Source organism: Nyctereutes procyonoides, unplaced genomic scaffold, assembly GCF_905146905.1.
Source record: "Nyctereutes procyonoides isolate TBG_1078 unplaced genomic scaffold, NYPRO_anot_genome, whole genome shotgun sequence".
Classification (NCBI taxonomy): Eukaryota; Metazoa; Chordata; class Mammalia; order Carnivora; family Canidae; genus Nyctereutes; species Nyctereutes procyonoides.
In genome coordinates, this window is record NW_026575034.1 from 6,450,641 (window position 1) to 6,472,586 (window position 21,946).

Here is a 21,946-nt window from a genome sequence, read left to right on the forward strand (position 1 = left end):
TTATACATAACACAATTATTATTCACTGTTAGCTTAATTATTAGCTTGATGTTATTCTTCCTTCCCTGCTACTCTATAAGGCACCCAGTCCTGCATATTTTAGATGTTTAATAAATGTTTTTGAATAATCAATTGAATGGCATCAATGTAATGTATGCTGTGGTGATACAACAGCACCTGCTGGTATCTGTTTTTTTTTTTATACGTTCATATTTTATTTACTTAACTAGGTGGTAAGCCCTTTGAGAGGGGACAGGAATGCCCGCTCTTCTTGTTATCTATCAGTGTCTTGAATACATCACTCAAAAATGTCTATCAGTTGAAAATTCAGGATCATCTGTGAAATACTTTACATAGGGAGGTCGGGGGAGACATTACGACCGAAAGACATTTGAGCAGAGACGTAAAGCGAATGAGGGACAACTCATACATATCTGAGGAAAGAGTAAGAAGACAGAAGAACAATTGCAAAGGGCCTGTGGTAGTCGGGACCTGCTCGTTGGGTTCAAAGAACGAGGAGGTCATTATGACGGCATCACACAGTAGAGTGAGGGGAATGTCAGAGGAAATGGGATCAGATAGTTAGCTGGGGAACAGAATACGTAGGGCCTGGAGGCGGTTATAAGGACTTCGGCTTTTAGTTGAAATAATGGTGCCATTAGATAATTTTGCACTAAGAAGTGGCATGATCCGATTTAAGTTTTAAATTACTTGATGATTTAACCCACGTTAAAGTTCTGACGCAGAATAAGTACCTAGCAAATGCCTGCTTTATTATGATACCTCATGGCATTCAGGAAGTCTGAGAAAAAGATCAGATAGCTACTTCTCCAACTTTAAACAATGTTTAAATATAGCAAATATGACAACATGGAACAAAATATGGGTTGGTTCCTCATTTATGATTTTCAATATATATAATTTATACATATATATTTTTATATGTTTGCGCTTGTATTTATTATATACATAAAAATATAAAGATTAATCTCTCCTGTCCTAATTTTCCCACTGTAGTTATTTAAAATCTGCTTATTCTGAGTTTTGCATGTCTGTGAAATTAATCTCAGTAGATTGTGATCATTCGGAATAAGTTCTTGGTCTGGGAAGACCATGACTTGAGATGAGCAAAAATTATCTTTTAGTCTCCTCTATCTGAATTTTAATATTATTTTATTATGAACATAATCAAACTACATAGCTTTCTCACCAACAGAAATTGTACGTTTTTATTTTATATTACAAATGTTGCATATGTCTGGAAATATTATGTTTACCCTCTCCTATGCTTTAAAACTACAGCATTTTTCGGAACCCTCTTCCACTGTCAGTAGGAATGCAAACTGTTGTAGCCACAGTGGAAGACAGTATGGAGGTTCCTCAAAAAATTAAATATAGAACCACCCTATGATCCAGTAATTGCACTATTGGGTATTTACCCAAAGACTACAAAAACACTAAATCGAAAGGGTATATGAACTCTTATAGTTACTGCAGCATTATTTACAATAGTCAAATTATGGAAGCAGCATAAGTGTCCATTGAAAAATGAATGGAGGGGCAGCTTGGGTGGCTCAGTGGTTTGGGACCTGCCTTTGGCCCAGGGCATGATCCTGGGGCCCCGGGATCGAGTCCCGCGTCGGGCTCCCTGCATGGAGCCTGCTTCTCCCTCTGCCTGTGTCTCTGCCTCTATCTCTCTCTGTGTCTCTCATGAATAAATAAATAAAATCTTTTTTTAAAAAATGAAAAATGAATGGACAAAAAAGATGTGTATGTATACAATGGAATATTTCTCAGCCATAAAAAATTAAGCTCTTGTCATTTCCAACAACATGGACAGACCTAGAGAGTTTAATTCTAAGTGAAATAAACTAGTCAGAAAAAGACAAATACCCTATAATTTCACTCATACGTGGAATTTAAGAAAACAAATGAATAAAGGGGCAAAAGAAGAGACAAACCAAAAAACAGACTCTTAACTATAGTGACAAACAAAAGGTTACCAGAGAGGAGGTGGGGGTGGGGTGGGGTGGGTGAAACAGGTGAAGGAGAATAAGAGTACACTTATCTTTTTTCTTGTTGTGTTGTTGTTTCAATTTTTTTACTTAAATTCTAGTTAGTTAACATGGAGCATAATATTGGTTTCAGGAGCAAAATTCTGTGATTCATCACTTGCATATAACACCCAGGGCTTACCAAGAGTACACTTATCTTGATGAGCACTGAGTGATGTACTGAATTGTTGAATCACTACATTGTACCTCTGAAGCTAATGCAGCACTGTATGTTAATTAAAATTTAAAAAAAATTAAAACTATACTATTTTCAAAACCAATTCCAGGTTAATAAAATGAACAACCATACTGCTTATTTTTTAACTTGTGCTTTAATATTTATTTTTAAGGCTGTAGTAACCATATTTCAATAAAATTGATTCTCTCTCTTGTGCGCTTGTACCCCGTGTTTTATTTCATGTCTCTAAAGACATGGTCATGAAAAAGGATTGGCAGGCTTCGCCCAGTGCCTAAAGGAGGCATGGTACAAAAACAAAGAAGTATTTCTCATCTAGGAGGAACAGTCTATGACTTATTGGCCTTCACTTCCTTCATAACATCTAGTACATAACTGACTCTCATTGGAGTCCCTGCACTTATTCAGAAGTTAGTTCACTCCCATTTTAAGATGAGAGGCTTCAATTCTTCTTCTTTTTAAAGATTTTATGTATTTATTCATGAGACACAGAGAGAGAGAGAGAGACGCAGAGACATAGGCAGATTCTTTTTAACAGCTGTCGATAGAGCGAAGTTTTTGTTCTGTTCAGATTTTAGTTTTGGCTTCAAGATACAGGAATTACTGCATTATTTATTTCTTAGATGGAGCAGGGATGCTAGCGAGGCACCCATTAGATGAACAGCCTACAGTGTGTGAAATTAGACATGACTAGCAAAGCAGTATAAACACAAAATACACACTACACAGCTTCACGCACGATAGGCAATGCATTTTCAAACTGCTCAGCAAAACAATAGCAGGTATTCATACAGTCAGCCCCTAAAAGCTTAAGATACAGCTGAAGAGCCCCATACACCATAAACTCGATTACCTCATCTAAAAAACATTATGCCATTACTCTGTAACGTACCAGTGCCACATACTTTGGACCACACACACATATAGATGGTGAGAACTTACATAGTATAAGTCATCTAGCAATCCTCAGACATTTTCAAATTAAGAAGAAACATTTTCCCCCTCAAATTTCCAGTCCCTTAAAAAAAGGTTCTTGTTATAAAATCTGTAAAAGCTCTACTTTAAGAAGTGGCATGCATGATCACTATTTGAGTTGTTTCAGTGACCTGGATTTCTCCAAAGCATTTAGTAACAGCTCATTTTAAAGCAATTAATTTTCTATTCTCCATATGGTGAGAGTGACTTTTCTTGACATAGTATTCTATACCCACAGTGCTTTGAAACAGCAGTGGCCACAGTCAGTGCGATCAAGTATCAGGAAAACAGCTCCCCAGTTACACTCCTTGCCCATGTGCCTGCATGTGGTTAAATGCAGGATGTGAGCCTGTACGTGGAATAGATGAGGTCATTGTGGAAAAATTCGATCAGGTTTACTTTTAAGCTCAGGGGGCAACGTTCTGCTGATGCTATGAAATTATGTAGATGAAAAATGTGTGTGTGCATTTGTGCGTGTGTGTTCTCCTCCTCCTTCCAATGCAGATTTTGTTTTAATTGTTTTCCATGCTTTCGGAATTTCAATTCGACCTGTTTTATTTTTAGTCTTATGCTTCATATGCTTCTAATGCAACCATTAATGACACTACCAAACAATAGCTCACAGTTTTAATTTTTGAAAAGCTAGAACTGCTGAGCAGTGTTAAAGGAGATAATCCTATCTCAGCAGATTCACAGAAACTTTTAGCCTCTGAAACTTTAAATTGCTAGATTGTACGTTTTTTTTTCTTAAGATTTTATTTATTTATTCATGAGAGACAGAGAGAGAGAGAGAGAGAGGCAGAGACACAGGCAGAGGGAGAAGCGGGCTCCATGCAGGGAGCCCGACGTGGGACTTGATCCCTGGACTCCAGGATCATGCCCTGAACTGAAGGCAGGTGCTCAACCACTGAGCCACGTGGGCATCCCAAATTTCTAGGTTTAATGCTGCCACCTAGCCTTTCCCCTCTCCCCCTCACTGCTCCGGAATGTGGGGATCCTCAGCAAAGTACTGAATAAGGCTAGAAATGCCCTCCCACATCTCTTGGCTCATCAGAAGCAAACTCCAATATGAAAAGAACAGTAGAATTTGAGAAAATGACCTCCTCTTGCTCATATAAAGAAGGTTGGCAATAGTGGTCTATAACAAGTAAGGAGCCAAACATAATAATAGCAGATTACATTTTATTCTCTTGTTATCTGAGAGAAATTCTAAAATAATTCTGATTCCTTTGTTTCTTCATACATAAAAAGAAAACCTGAGAGCTTGCCCCAAAGGTTAATTCCATGCTTTGTACCTGGTTATATTCCATTTGGCTAGGACCTGTACACTTGTCCAAATAATAATTGTTAAGTACGCAAATATGCTTCTAATTTCATCAAACAGATAATTCAACAAACTGTATAGCATTTTAAGTAATTTCCCCAAATAACCTCAGCCCACCTTCTTAGACAGTGGCTATCTTGGCTCCTACCAAAAAAATTATATAAGAGGAAGAGTGGCAATTCTATGGTTTACTGAGGACAACCAAATGAGAATGATTTAAATTTTGATTTTGTGATAATACAAGAGGAAAGAGATACAGTAATAATGTGTGGGTAGCAGGAATGGTCAAATTAATATACTGAAATCCACTTAAAATCATTGCAATAGCCTCATATATAGGCACACTGGGCACTGAGATGTGTGTAGCCATTATATTTTATAAAGCATTTTAACTGGTGTACCTTTGATTTAGGAAGTAGATGACACACACTTGAAATAAAAATGGTAAACAGCTACATGTAGGAAAACTTTTCAAGGTTTTATCACACAACAATCATATCAACAACAACTAAATGTTTTAAATTCTAAATTCAGCCACATGATAAAATATTGCCTTTCTTCTATTTAACCTATGACTGCTTAAAATTAATTTTTTTTCAAATCCCTTTGTAAGCTTGATCTCAAAATCTATGTAATACCACATATACCTTATTTCTCCCCAATACAGAGTAAATTCCTTGAGGAGATTGTGTCTACCTTTACACCACGACCTTTCTTACCAACAACACGTATGCACATAAATATTCATAGAAAATCACATCATCTCTCATTCCTAACATATACTCACCAAGCATCTATCAAATTATAAAATAACATATATATGAGTAAAGACTCAGTTATCACAAAATGTTTGTAGTTTATAATATTCTGTATTATTAAAAGTTGTTAAAATGATGATCTTGCTACACACCATCATCATTTTCATCTCCTTTTCTGAGTTACCCCCTAGCCGATAAAAAAGCACATTTTTGGCAAACTGATAGCATTTATTCTTCATTGCTCCTACGCACTGGGACGCTCTGATTCCCTCCTGCAGTTCTACAGAAACTGTATTTTTACCGTGGTTGTTAGAGACTGTTTTGGTCAATGGCTAATTAGGGCTTCTGAGAAGAAACAATGGTTTTCACATTCCCATTTCACTCACCAACTATTTTATTGGACAAAGGGGGAAGTTATTGAGAAAAAGATGCAAAGAAAACACTTCCTCAGTGATTTCATCTTTACAGCTCCCTCAGTAATTGAAAGACACAACCCTTACTTACTATAGTAATGCCTCATTTCGGGTCAAAAATATCACTTGAGAACTTATTCCATGAAAGGGCCTACAATTATTCTTTTTCTTAATTATTCATGATGAACAAATTCATAAAACCACTAGTTATCATTCATCCGATCCTTATTTTATTGGAACCATGGTAAACACTAAAAGCAGGTCTTGAAAGATACTCCTCAAATGGAATGAAACAAAAAAACAAAAAAAAATTAAAAAAAAAACAAAAAAAAAAACAAAAACAAATGGAATGAAACACTTGGATATTAATGTGCTCATTTTGTCATCATTTTTACCTTTATAAAATGCTCTAAACTCAAATAATAACATACCACGTGACTGTATAATAACATTTTCAATTAGCTTAAATGACCAACCTCCAGAACTCTCTTACTAATTTAGACTTCCATGGTCTATTACTTCACCAATCTCTTGCCAGCACTTCAAATGTCCTCAGATCCTTTTTATTTCCCTGAACCACCCCCAAAATTCTCCAGTTCTCTGTCTTTCCCATTACTTAAACATCATTAAAAATTTTGAACATCAAAGACTTTGGGGTTAAAAACCAGCCGAGGGAGAAATTTCAAACTTGGTGAGAATAAAAGTCTTCATGATTTCAAATCAAGAATTGCTGAAACCCACTGACAACAAAATTCTGAATCTACAAGTAGGCATCTACATTGGACCATTCATTGATTCATTCATTCGTTCATCCAAAAACATATCTACTGAGCACCTATATATCAGATTTTACGGAAGACTGATATACAAATAAAACATTAACCATGTTCTCGAAGATCTTAGAGTCCTGTAAAGGGATAAAAGGAAGCTAACAATGAAGTATAACAATATGGTACAGGTGCTCTGATGGATAGAGAAACCATAAATATGGAGGCCGAACTACCTGCACAGTATGATCATTAAAAACCTCTACTCTTGGGATCCCTGGGTGGCGCAGCGGTTTGGCGCCTGCCTTTGGCCCAGGGCATGATCCTGGAGACCCGGGATCGAATCCCACATCAGGCTCCCGGTGCATGGAGCCTGCTTCTCCCTCTGCCTGTGTCTCTGCCTCTCTCTCTGTGTGTGTGACTATCATAAATAAATAAAAATTTAAAAAATAAATAAATAATAAAAAAATAAAAACCTCTACTCTTCCAAGATCCCTCTTCCTTTAGGAAATGATCCCTCTCTCATTTTATTCACTCTGAGAACATGTCAATCAAGGTGAGGCCATAACCTGGCTGGAGAGTTGGCTGTTAATCACACGAATCAGATCCCTATTGCTAAAATTTGAAACTTGAGAGAAATGATAAATGGATTTAATAGCTTCATGTTAATGAGCACCCATATGTACCAGGTATTACTCAGTGCTTACGTAGATTAAATTTAGCCTCTATAACAACTTATTATTAGCTACATGTTACAAATGAGGAAATTAAGGCAAAGAGAAATTAAGCAATTTTCCCAAGCTAATTAACAGTGGAGTCATGATTTAAACCCAGGAAGTGTAGTTGTTGGGTCCACATGATAAACCATGCTGCTTAGCTGAGCTCTCAAAAAGTGCTTAAAATTATTCCTTCTGGCAGTGGTACTCTGAAGTGGCTGCCCAAGTATCTATATTTTATAGCCTTAGGATTTGGTATGTATAATTCCTAGGTCCTCCAAAGCTATTGGTTTTTATTTCTTTAATATCAGAGAATAAGGGGATCCCTGGGTGGCGCAGTGGTTTGGCGCCTGCCTTTGGCCCAGGGCGCGATCCTGGAGACCCGAGATCGAATCCCACATCGGGCTCCCGGTGCATGGAGCCTGCTTCTCCCTCTGCCTGTGTCTCTGCCTCTCTCTCTCTCTGTGACTATCATAAATAAATAAAAATTAAAAAAAATATATCAGAGAATAAAGTTCAGGCATTGGGCATTAGAAAAATATGAGATATCTGGAATTGATGTTGAGGCTAATACTGGAACAAAACCAGAATGGAAAACGAGCACTCTCTTTTTGGAGAATAAACTGTTTTTGTGGGCTTTTAAGTTTACCCTATTTTGGCATCCTTTTTATGAAAAAGAATATAGGATTATGAATATAAAAATAGATATGGAATTAGTTACTTATTTAGGAAATAAAAGAAGGCACAATAAATAACTTTTAAAAGATAATATACACTAGAACTATCAAAAGCACACAAAAAAGACATAATATTTTAATTGATTAACTGCCTGACATAACTCTATTTTACTTTTCTTTTTTTTTAAGATTTTTTATTTATTCATAGAGACGCAGAGAGAGAGAGAAGCAGAGACACAGGCAGAGGGAGAAGCAGGCTCCTTGCAGGGAGCCTGACATGGGACTCGATCCAGGGTCTCCAGGATCACGCCCTGGGCTGCAGGCGGCGCTAAACCGCTGTGCCACCGGGGCTGCCCTATTTTACTTTTCCTTATAGATTTTAGCCCTATACTTTCAGGTTACCTCTTCACAAACAATAACTTAGAAATATTTTCATAGGGAGAATATAGAGATAACCGAATCTTTTAGCATGATTAAGCAAGTCTTTTTAATACTTTAGAATAATCTCTTTCAATCTCAGAACTCAATATTGATAAATACCATTAATTTTGAAATCTACAAAAAGTCTGTCGTCCTAGTGAGAGAAATCGATCAAGTTTCTTTTACGCGTGAGCTTTTGGACGCAGAAGACTGTTTCACAGAATAGATGTGGTATAAAGAACTCAAATATGATTTGCATTTGGCATTGGGTCCTGTCCTTTGCTTAATTCCTGTCCCCTAACCAGTTTGTTTCCAAATGGGAAAGAGCTGACTTCTTATCTTGGGGGGAGGGGACAGAGACGTGACGTGGGGGAGTGTAGGCTGGGACTCCCTCTCAGGAAGTAGGGAAGGTACCTGGTGGATTCCCGTACCTCGATGTTCTCCTGGACCAGGCTAAGAGGAGTATCAACCAACCTGGACATTCCTGGAACCATGGCTCTGTCCTTAAAGCCTCAGCTAGCCATAGTCAGAGCTGATGATCTCCACCAGGTATCAAAACATCGCGGCCTGGATTCGGTTGGACTTCGATCCATCTCACAGCATGACTCGTAGCCAATACAGGAATTCTTGGCTGACTGGCGACATGGTCTCAACATAGATTTAAAATCTTGTGTGCCACTGAGTGTATTATGGCAGGATTTTTCTCTACTTATGCAGTAGACTCTGACGGTGTTAGTTTGAAGAAAGCAGGATGTAATTTTAGATTTGGCAGATTTAATGAAATTTAACTGCACTAACTAGAATTCAGTGTGCTAGCCTGGACAGCTACAGATGATCTGTTAATAGCCTGCTAGATTTGCTAACACAAACGTAGGTGCAATACTAGCACATGCTAAGTGGCACTAAAAGGCCAGAATCACTTGGAAAATATAGAGAAAGGAATTCAGGACTTGGAAAAGAAATGTTGCATGCAGTTTATAATGTGCACCTCACCTAAGCATACTTCTTACAGCGTCACTCGGTGGGGCCCAAAGAGGCTCTACATTTTACTAAGATGGGAAGAACAGGTTGGTGAGGAAAGTTCCAGAAGTTCCTAATGTGACTTTTCGCTCCAGAAAGAGGATGCTGGTAACAAGAGTTTTGTCTTGTTAATGTGAATGGGGACTCTCGAGATGGCAGGAATACATACATAGCGACACTTAACTTTCACAGGCAAGGTGGATGTGGTTGCCAGAAGGCAAAGTAAGCTAATCAGATCTCAGGATAACCAGTCCATCAGGAGACCTGACTATGGTGTATTAATCATGGGGCTTTTAGCTGTAAATTGCCCAAGTTCTTGATTTGTATGACAGAAACACCACCAGCAACAAAATGAGAGAATATTTCTGATGACCCAGTTCTTAGACTAGAGCCGATCTGTAGACACCCAGGACCCACTGAATACAAGGAGTAATGATCTCAAGCCTTTCCTATAAAGCTTTCTCCTAATCTTTAAAGGGACCTGATAGTTTGCTATCCATTAGGGAAAGGGAAGTACCTTATGGAGATCAAGTGGCAGATGGATTTTTGACCCAAGCCTAAGTTACACTATGACTGTTGTGCCTTTATACATATAGAAGTTATTTTTATATTTTTCCCTGAATGCGCAATTGGCAAGGGTAATCTCAGCAACTGTCATAATTTTTATTCCCTAACATTTAGGATAAAATACCACAACTCAGAAAGTCAGAGATTCGTGCTACTGTCAATGACCTGAACATTGCAAGGAAAGTGATTCCCGTCACATCTCCACTCAACTCAAGCCAATACAAAAGATGGATGCGACGTGGGCAACAGCAGGGAAATTAGCATGAAGTAATAGTTTTAATCAGAGTTGCTGTCCCAGAAGTGGTGTTTCCGCTGAAGCATACGTATTAGAAAATATCCTAGGGGCACCTGGGTGGCTCAGTCGGTTTAAGTGTCTGACTCTTAATTTAGGCTCAGGTCATGATTTCAGGGTCATGAGATTGAGCCCCATGTCAGGCTTCATGCTGAGTGTGGAGTCTGCTAGAGAACCTCTCTCTCCCTCTGCCTCTGCTCCTCACTCACTCTCTCTCCCTGTCTCTCAAAATAAATAAATAAAACCCTACAAAAGGATAAAAGAAAATATCCTAGTACTTAACATGCATCAATTGGTCTGGAAAATGCAATTTTCTTAATCCTGATAAATAGAGAATTCCAGAAGCGGTTTGCATACAACTGACAAAAATAACGGAGGTGTCTTATTATCCTGTACATCAGCTCAGGCTCTGTGACATAACCTATAGGAACATGTCAACACCACACAACACATTCTTCTGTTAGATCATGGTATTTTGCAGACTTGATATTACAGAGCAGGAAAAGTAGGCAAACCAGATGGCTTCATAACATCCATGGACTCCAGAGGGCAGGAGATAAATCATGTGACAACCCAACTCAATGAAGTTTCTAGGTCCAGTAGGAGGGGCCATGTAGGAACATTGCCTTCTTTGTAGAAGATATCATGCAAATGTTCCTCAATTGTCTGATGGAGACTGAATCTCCATCTTGGGACACGAAGGACCATGGAACTTGAGATGTTCATTATGAACTTAGTGCCAGATGATCAACTTGGCCACATTTTTAGTTGTGCCCAGCAATATTCCATCACCTACAGAAATTCTGTCGCATTGGCACTAGTTCAATTAGACTGAGATTCAGGTAAATTCCTTAAGTACATCACTCACTTTCTATTATGTCTACTTTTTGCTTTCCTTAGCCCACACATATAGCAACCCAGATCAAGGCCCATATCAAGTCTCTTACGACTAGTTGACTATGAATAGGGAAAAAAACCTCAGCAAGATATTTCATTGTTTCTGACTAAAAGATGAAAGATTTTCCCTGTGGTCCAGAACTTAGAGAAATGGTGACAGGGGAATTAATTTTATACTGGGAAATAATTTATTTTATATATTTAAAACTTGAAGATATTTGTATTTTTTTTTTTAATCCTGAGGAACTGGACTTTCTTACTAACTTTTCTTGTTTTCCTTTTCCTCTCAGTCCCAGGCAGCAAAATACCCATAAAAAATCATTTGTTTCCACATGATGACACCTGTATTCCTTCCATTTACCATGACTCCCTTGGTTGGCTTATATGGTCCTAGCATTACATTTGCATTGAAAAACCATGAATTTATTAAGGAAAACACAATCATTTTAGTTGTGTAGCCACATATAGATGACTCGAGATCATTCACAGCTGAGATTTTCTTTTCAAGAAAAACCTTTTATTTACTTCTACCACACTTTCTTGTTCTCTCAGAGGTATCAGGAGTAAACACACATTTCTGGATTTCTCTGAAATCAATCTTGATAAGATGTTCTCTAAACAAAATGTGCTATTGATTTTTGAGGGTAAAAACTCTAATCTCTATGTTTTATTTAATTCCTGGATGGTAAAACATCCTGAGGTAGTGTTATCTTGCAGCCCAGAGAACTAGATATTCTTGATGGGCAAATGTGCTATGGACATTCTATCTGACTAGGATGTTCTTTCCCCCAAACAAGGACTGAATTCTACATTTAGATGGTGAATGTTCAGTTCCTTCCTTGGAGCATAATGTAGCATTCTACTAGGTAACAGAACTTCTTTTTTTGTCTTTTCCCTTCATGTGCTTCAAAACTGATCTAACCACCCAGGGCTCTTTGAAGTCAAAGGAAGCTCTGAACCCAGGGAAACTCTGATGTCTGGGGCAGGGACTCTCAAGATAAATGAGACAAACAGAAAGGAATGTTAGGAGAAAAAGAGAGGTTGAACCCTTTGAATGTCGTGCACCGTGTTCATGCCCCAGTGGTTGAATCTTGTACACAAATCAGCAAGTCATGACTGGTGGAAAAAGAACACAGTAAATAGACAATAACAAGCGGTTCATGCAGCTGAATTCTATCTGGACCAGGAAGTGAAAGTTCATACATCAGTGTAGCGATTATGCTGTCTTGATTGGAGATGCCAACTTTGAGTCAGGTAACCAAGGGTCAAAAAGAATAAAATCTGACCTTGGACTTATCGCTTATTTTGGTTTTCTCACCCCAATAGGATACTGGAAAGATTAGTTTGGGTTAGATTTTTACCTTTCAAGGTCCTGAGCTCCAAGAATATTTTGTAGTTAGAGTGAATTAATCATATAATGGTACATATAAACTAATCAAAATCAGATTGTATTGTAAACTGCTGCACACTAGTCTCAAATGTGTCTAGTTATTGCCTAATTCTGTGAAATTTCTACATTGTTTCCATGCAAAGTGAGAAAATACAAAGGCTAGGATTAACTACTGATAGTCAACAAACTCAAAGGGGCAATTTCTACTTCTAGCTATTGAAGCCTAGAAGAAAGAATCATAGGATATCATTTATTTTCATTCAGAGTATTTTATCAAGCCACAATAGGATATGACTCATGGATTTATAACTAAAATGTTAAATATGTAAACCATCTAACATATTTATTAAGTATACTAGCAAATATTAGGAGTGTGTAAGGCACTCTTAACATGGACATACCTCACATATACCGGGCATAACTTCCTTGTTCAAATGTGTTTACACAGGTGTAAAATCCCCAAATTAAAGATCAATCAGGAAAAGTAACAATATTGCTGTGAGAATGAGTATGTGAGATTTAAGTGCCAGGAGAAAATTACAAAGGGCTTCCTGTGACATGACTTTAGGTGGGATCCGGTATATGTTTTTTTTTTATGTAAATCTGTTTTAGCATCTCCCTAACAGTTTCACTAATTCATCAAAGGTATTGACCAACTTATCTGTCTTTATCACTATTGTTCCTAGATTTTAAAATGCCAAGGTGGAAAATAATTACACACACACACACACATAAGCAGGCAATACTGTAGTCTACAGGCTATTTATATGCAATTTGAAAGCCTCCTTTTTTCTATGGATAATATTCAATGTAAACCTAACTGCCTAAGTTGTAGCAAATTTATTCTTGTTTAAAGTTAGACTTAATAACAGCAAAATGCTATATAATTTCATATAATGTCTATTTCTATTTTAGACAAAAGATGGATTGAAAACAAAATTATACTGGACTTACAAAAATGCTCATGTCAAACTTGGATGGGTTGACAAAATTATATTTATGACCCATAATCGCTATGAAGTATTAGTCATTTGGCTTCACATCTATTGAAAAATCTCTCATAAAATGCAAAAAGAAAAAAAAACTAGCCTTCTTTGCATTTTTTTCATATAGTAAGACACATGCTATTTTGATTTAAGCTGCATATTGTTGGAAGTAAGTTGTGAAATATATAATTCTGCCAAGGACACAGAAGGTAATTCAGTCAAGAGTAACTGTGTCAACTTCTAACTCAGATTAAATTTGATTTTTTGAGCACTGAAAGTGAGTCATAAAGGGTATTTTTAAATCTACGTTTATTCAATTACCACAGTAGAGGTTTTATACTAAAATATATTTATCGTAATCAGAAAAAAATTAGACTTTATATTTAATTAAAAAATACTTCCTTGGGGTCAAGGAAGTATTTTGAGTTTAATAAATCCTTGCTGCAGTTTTACTCACTTTGAAAGGAAAATGTAATCTGTTTCTTTTTATATTTTATAGTTTTATTATAAAAATGATATAATTTGAAATGAATGTTTCAGAGGGAAAACAGCTATCAAAATCTTGATCCATAGCTATTCTCAACATCACATATTATCCTGGAGATTTAGGCAGAGCTTTGGAAACATCCCAATCCCCAGGTTGCACCGCATTGGGATTTTTTTTTTTTAAGATTTTTATCTATTTATTTGACACAGAGAGAGGAAGAGGACAAGCAGGGGGAGTGGCAGGCAGAGAGGAAAGGGAGAAGCAGGCCCCCCGCAAAGCAGGGAGCCCCACGCAAGACTCGATCCCAGGTCCCTGGGATCAGGGCCTGAGTTGAAGGCAGATGCTCAACCGACTGAGCCACCCAGGCACCACCCCCTCATAGGGATTGATTCAGGATGTTCTGGCACGGGAGCCCAGGCTGAGTAAATTTTAAAGATACACAATGATTCCAATGTGCAGCGACATTTGGGAGCCACTGAAATAACTAATACTTTCAGAGAGCTCCGTTTAAGAGGAAAAGAAAATGGAGGGGCTTTGTATACAGCATATAATACTTTACAGAGTGATGTGAAATATATCCCCCAAAGGAAGTACAGTGCTGTAAAAAAAAAAATACATTATTTTAAGAAGCTTGATTTTTGTTTGAATTTTAGTTGAACAATCATTAAAAAAAATACATAAGTAATCAGTGTCACTCTATTTTTTTTGCCAGCATTATAGCCAATCTAACAATTCTTGAAATCTTCACCTTATTCATTTCAATTTTCATTTTCCTTTCACTTAAAGCCATTTTTAACATTATTTTATCCTTAGTTGTTTACTTTTTCCTTCTCTTTTAAAAATTAAGAAAAGTGTCACCTATCTTGTTTCCTTCAAAAATGATCAAGCACCAGGCTTTCATTATGTGCTTATAATCATCACAAAGGAACACATGGGGGCACCTGGGTGGCTCAGTCGGTTATGTGTCTGACTCTTGATTCAAGCTCAGGTCATGATCTCATGGCCGTGGGGTCGAGCCCCCTGGGGGTCTCTGTGCTCAGCGTGGAGTCTGCTTGAGATTCTCTCTCTCCCTCCCTCTCTATCCCTCCCACACTCCCAGCTCCAAGTGCATGTGCAGGGTGTGGGCTCGCTCTCAGTATCTCTCTCTTTCTCTCAAATAAACTAATTATTTAAAAAAAAAAAAAAAGGAAGGAAAAAAGAAGAAGTGCAGAAAAGAAATCTGAGCAGTCAGAAAAAAAAAAAATTTGTCCAAAGTGACTTAGTTCAATGCTACTCCTTATTAAAAAAAAAAAAAAGTATACGCTCTAGATATGTTGTTCTAATAACCTGCCATAATAATCTATTTATTTTTTTTTTTTTTTTTATCTTTTTTTTTTTTTAATTTTTTTTTATTTATTTATGATAGTCACAGAGAGAGAGAGAGGCAGAGACATAGGCAGAGGGAGAAGCAGGCTCCATGCACCGGCAGCCCGACGTGGGATTCGATCCCGGGTCTCCAGGATCGTGCCCTGGGCCAAAGGCAGGCGCTAAACCGCTGCGCCACCCAGGGATCCCCATAATAATCTATTTAGAAACAAAGACCGATCACGTAAATCTTTCTTGGCCAGATCTTTTTCGTCACCTTGATGACATGAATTATTTCTGGGCTAAATTTGTAATCGATACATCAGATTCAACCGGCTTATACACAGTACTTGTTTTGTTATTAACACCAACAATTTCCATAACCTTCTAGTTAATTAGACTTACCAAAAGGATTATGTAATTTATGTAATTAGAGTGCAAATAACATGCTGCCTAATTAAAATGCACCCTCTGTGTTTCCTTAATAGACACACTAATATATCCATTGACAACAAAATACTAAAATTAAACTCTGTTCATAAGCAACTAGAAATGTAATCCACCTCCTGAATGATTCTGCCTGGGGACCTCTTACCTTTGGAGGCTTATTAGCATCCATGCCCTCTTTGAATTTCTCCTGCACAGTTTCTGCAAGTTGACAGAGCAAGGCACCATTATCCAATTTCTCCATAAAAGTTTCTGCTGTAATCTCCTTCCCTGCAATGACATAAAGAAGCGTTATAAAAGCACAATCACTCCCTGTTGCACATGTGACATGCCTGCCAACATAGTTGACACGGTTTTTATCACCAAAATTTCTATTCCAGCTGAGTTATTTATCTCTGGGATGGGAACTCAAGGACAGAACGGTTCTTTGGAATTTTAGATTTTCCTTCGGTGGCAGGAATCTCAGGGTTTTATATTTTCATAACACAATTTCAACCGCATAGAAAGTTTTATTTCGTGTTAAAAGCAGCAGAATGATACCCTACGGACAGTCCCACCGCTTGGCAATAGGAATAAAAAACCAGCCAGTCAATGAAACCCACACAGTTTTACCAGTGGTCACACTACCCGACCTCTGAGGTTCATTCAAGGCTCATCCTCAACAGGCCCTGTGCTCACCCTGGCCTGCAGGGCAGAGGCAGAAGCAGAACGGGCATCCTGTGGTCTGCTCACATCTTGGATTACAAGAACCCTGGAGCTCTCGTTTCTTTAATTTGAAATAGAGTCGTGGTGCATCAAAAATCAACCACCACTGGCAACTGCAGTAGTGTGGCCAATGCAGAAGCCACGTTTCTAAGTTCTACTGAGCTTGTTTTCCTGATTAAGAGGAGGCTGGCAAAACCCACACGAGTGATAGACTCTGAAAGAACCCCCCTCCCCAGCTCACCATTCCTCTTCCTGCCCTCACCTTTGAACAGTGGGTCCTCAGGCCCAGTCTCTGTTCTTCTCTTCCCTCAAACCCTCTCAGCTTCTGCTACTGCTCTTAGGCACATGACTTGCGGTTGTCTGTCCCTGACATTTTAACCAGTGACAAGGCTGTTTTCTTTCCTATCATCTTCCACAACATATTTTTGCTTCTTCTTTTTCCTTTTATTTTATAGGGTTTCGTTGCGATAAAACTCACACACCTTACAATTCACCCATTTAAAGTGTGTCATTCAGGGGCTTTTAGTGCATTCAGAGTTGTGTGACCATCACCACCACCAATTTCGGAACATCTTATCGCCCCCCAAAGGAGCCCTATCTCCTATACCTATATCACTCCTGACTCCTTCTTTCCCTCAGCCTTATAAACCCACTAATTTTTTTCTTGCATACTCCCCAAATTCATCTTTCCCAAAGCTCTCTCCTTTTCCTGGTGCTCTAATTCTCTAAGTTTCAGCATATTTTATTTTCCTGCCTTAATTTCCTAGAACTTATTAGTCACAAGTCCTTGTAGACTCATGCTTCCTCCTGTTTCTGGTACCATAATCTCAATAAAAATGTTTGTGATTTGATACCTAAACCTCAAGCAACGAAAGCAATGGCTATTCCTTGTACCCTCAACTTCTCTCTCCAATACATATCACACTCATTGCTAAAATTACTGTGGCTAAACACCGCCCTCACTGGGGCATTACACTACTTCACTGCATAGTCCCTAATCTTCTCTTCCACCAAAAATATGAAATCTATCCACTTGAACATATCCAAAGGCTGACCCCTATGCCTCTAACCCACCTCTCTAATTGACCATCCTTATACCCTCTCCGATTCTTAGTTTGCACCCTGCCTTCACAGTTCCTCCAGCAAGGCCTTCCCATTCCTACTGTCATGCTTTTTTTCCTGGCCTGGCCCCTGCCTGCGATGTCCTCCTCCCTTGTATCTGCCCCACCAAGTTCTATCTTGCCTCAATCAAAAAGCCAGAAAGATTTTCCCAGTGCATTCTGATCTCTTTTCTATATGGTGGCACTCAAGGGCAACACTCATTTTGGCAACTTCTCAAACCTCCTCTATTGCTAATATGTCTTGTGTAAAGTTCTTGTCTTCCTCAAACCTCTTGGGGCATATTGTGTGTGTGTGTGTGCATGTGCACACACGCACATTCCTGCAGAGGTAAATATAATGTTATTACCATCGTAGGCACTAGGAAATGTGTCCAGTGAGCATGTAAATTAACAAATGAAGAAATAAACTGCTGAAAATCTTTGAGAAAATGTTGGGTATTATTTTTGTAAAAAGTAGTTAAGCTGGAGCCAAGAAAAAAAAAAGAGCACCTTAAAATTTTATAGTGAGACTCTCATAGGATTAGCTTTAATCTTAAGAAAAATGCATGCAGCTCAATTCCATGACCACTTAAAAATATTACCCAACTGGAACACAGATAAACTACTGGCTTAAAGTTAAACTCACGATATGTAATATATTTGGATTGCAAGAAACATCTGTTTGAAATTTTTTTTTTTTTACCGTTTTGGGGGAAGGGCAGGTAGAGGAAGGAAAGGAAAAAAAAGAAAGGAAAGAAGGAAAGAAAATCACCTTTTTAAAAATGTTCTTTTCTCCCTACTGGATACTTCACATTTTAGCCCCCAGTTAGGATAATGACTTCTGCAGGTGGCAAAACATCAGTAGCTCTAACTACTCACCACAGAAGTAGCCTGTACAAAACGACTATTATTTCAAAATCGTATGCAGCTCAACTTCATTCAGGAATGAAAGTAATATTCTCAAGATACGAAAAGCCAGCACAACAAAATTAGTATTATGCATTCACCTTATTGGCCTGCATTTGCTAATAAGACAGTTATTTTGGAAATAGGTATTTTGGAAAAATAAATATTAGAAATATTTGTAAATTGCCAATTAAATTTCAAGGTAAAGAAAGTAAATTTTGCTCCAAATTGTCAAATGACTCCTTTATAAATTACTTATAAGATTCTCTACATTTGAGAGAGGTCTTTAGGTATTCGTATTTCATTGTATCCATGGCAATTTCAAGATTCTATTCATAATGTTAAGTGACAAGATGATTACAATTAATTTAAAAGAACTTGTAAAGTATAAAAAGAAAAATGCCTTTCATTAAAAGGTTATTAGCAATTTACCAAAAGGTATGATTGTTGCGTTTTATTTGTTATACCTCAAAATTTTTAGTTATCCCGATTTTCGTGAATACTTGAAGAAAGAATTTACATTAAACATCTGTATCTAATGAAAAATATATTAGGTATCAGCTTTCAATTCTGTGTATTTTATAGCTCCAAAGGTGGATTTTTTTTTTTCTAAAACAGACACTGGTACATACTTTACAGTTGAAACATACTACCTCAAATGAAGGAAAAATGCAAGATGGAGAAGTTATTTTTTTAAAATCTTCATATGTAATATATTTTCCACTCAAAGAATCATAAAATACACATTTAAAACATACATTATAATTGTAAGAAATCAATATAAGCTCTATTTGGAATGTTATATTATCTCACTCTTATTACATTAATATTACTAACAATTTTTTTAAAAATCATTACATAAAAGTCAGCTCAATTTAACCATGAGAAGTCCATTAGAACAAACTATATGAAGCAGTAATTACAATTTCTTGAGTAAACATTATAAAAAGCTAACTATCTCTGTTAAGCAAAACCAGATCTTCTTTAATCAGAATTGTGTGGCTCTTTTGAGACATGATTATACATACGAGATGCAGTAGGATTCTAGAACCATAGAATCCCTTCTTCCCCAGCTCTGTCCTTCCGTGTTATTGGTGTGTTTAGGAAAAGATAGGGCAATGCATAGATACAATTAAATCATCTTGGAGTACCGACTGATCCACGCTGGAGCGAAAAGGCTATTGACTTGAATGTTAATCTAAAATAGCCTAGTCTAACAATGTCTGGGTGGCTCAGTTGGGTAAGCTTCTGACTCTTGATCTCGGCTCAGGTCTTGATCTCAGGATTATGAGTTCAAGCCCCATGTTGGGCTCCATGCTGGGTGTGGAGCCTACTTAAAAAAAAAATTGCCTAGTCTAAAAGTAATACCTTTACTTCTTGAGTTCATAATTGTGGACTTTGATCTCCCTACCACCAATTCAGTCATGACTGACAGCCTGCCAATAGACAAAGATCAAGAATTTGGTTAAAGATTGTGGTTAGTCATTTCCTCATAAAATGGCAGGGCACAATCATGAAGTAAAGATCTGCCTGAAATTTTTTTGTCAACTAACTATATCAGAACACATGCTTATACACATCAGTGTATTCTTCCCAGAAATATGAGCTTGCCATAATTTCCATAATGATTAAGTATCAATCTGTAGTGTTTTAGACTGGAGCCACCTGAAAAAGAATCCTTTTTCTCCTCTACTTTGCTGAGAAAAAAAGTTTTCCTCCCAATAAATTAGCAGTACTAAACTCAGGTTCCTAAATACATGGTAACATCTAATAAAGGTATTTAACATTTGAGACTTAACTATATGCCAGGCACATTACAACTATTCATCTGTTTAATCTCCTCACCAATCTGTAAAGCGGGTGCTTTTATTGTAGCCTTTTTACAGATTATGAAAACTGAAGTTTTAGATTCAATAATCTGCTAAAAATTACTCAGTGAATCTGGATCTTTAACCCATGATGTCTAGCATTAGAGTCTAGTGTTCTTAGCCACTATGCTTGGCTACTTAAACAAGTATTTTGCTAACTACATGAAAGACTATTTTCTACAATAAAGCATTCTCCCTAATTCTGTAGTTTTTTTCTCTGCAGAAACTCCACCAAAAGCCCTTCAGAAACAACAACAACAACAACCAAAAATCACTTGGGACTGAAAACTGAAGAGAGGTCCATGGTGTAGACTGGAGAATGGCTGAGAGAGTCACTCAGGCTTGTTCTGATGTGTGGCCTGGTTCACTGAGGAAGAAGACTAGGGTATATCATCTCTAAAGCTGATCCAGACGGGACCAAACTCTATTCCAAACCCAAGGGCACTTCTTTCCAGCAGATTTCTCTAATTGGAGAACTCAAACCAGTCTGTTCATCTCTTTTCTTAACTCAGATTATTCAGTGTTTTGAAGGTTGGGAAATAGGATATGATTCATTATACCCAGAAGTCCTAGATCAGCACCTGCTCCCCACTGATTCAAAGCATCCATCCTGCATTTATATCAAGAAAAGATAAAGCTGCTTCTGTTTGAAAAGTTGGGTTAAAAAAAATGAGGCAGTATCTCTCTCAAAGCTGTCAACTTGTGAACATGAATCTGATTCTTTAAACTTTTGAACCAGCATAAGATACCACCTTTCTTAAAGAATTTTTATTAACTAGATCAAGAATATGGGAACTCTGCATGATAAGGATCTGGTAATGGGCATTAAGAAAAAAGAAAGAAAAGCTGAACTCATTAGACAGCAGTTGCATTTGACAACAGCAACTCCAATAAATAGGTGCTTAGCTTTTTAATGCTGAAATAAGTTAATTTTAGAAATAAGTGAAAATTCTAAAATATTATATATTGATCACATTAAGCATATTAACAACTAGATTTTTCTTTCTGTGCATGTAAGAAAGTCAAAGGGTAAATGATCATATCAATTATTATGATGCATTTCTAAATTTAAGTGATATCAATTAAACATAATATAATTTGTAATAGATTTTATGATTTACTCAGTCTCTGCATATAGCCAAATACATATATCTTTAAAACAATCTTTAAAAACAATGTCTGTTTCTTTGATACTTAATAACTAAAATCTTTTCTCAAAAATATATTGCCATATGGTTCATATTAGTGTTATTAACTAAATACTGATTAAAGATAAAGGTAGACCATTATTTTCAAATGATTAAAGAAGCACAGTGAAATATACCATTTGAGAGCATTTACATTAGTATTCTCATTTCAAAGTTAAGCCAACAACAATCTTCAAGACTCCATGAGCAATCAGGAAATTCATAGAATGTGCCTCATCTATTTGAATGATGGGTGGATACTATAATTTGGGAATGTTAATTTAATAATATGCTGTTTACTCAAAGTGACAACCAAATGATCACTCAAGATTTTTTTGTACAATGATTTGATGTTCAGACATGGCCTAAGGACACAGTTAAATAACCATGGCCAATAGCAAGTTCACGAACAAAAATAACATAAGACTGCAAATAAATATGAAATGTATA

General features: G+C 37.1%; 1 protein-coding gene across 3 annotated transcripts in view; it reads right to left on the minus strand.

Moving 5' to 3' along the window:
• The window catches only part of GAS2 (growth arrest specific 2), a 127,208-nt gene that overhangs the window by 91,832 nt on the left and 13,430 nt on the right, over window positions 1-21,946 (minus strand). For all 3 annotated transcript variants that reach the window (XM_055318103.1, XM_055318102.1, XM_055318101.1), the window contains exon 3: window positions 15,879-16,000. In XM_055318103.1, coding sequence (XP_055174078.1) covers window positions 15,879-16,000 — 122 coding nt within the window. The remainder of the gene's footprint in view (window positions 1-15,878; window positions 16,001-21,946) is intronic.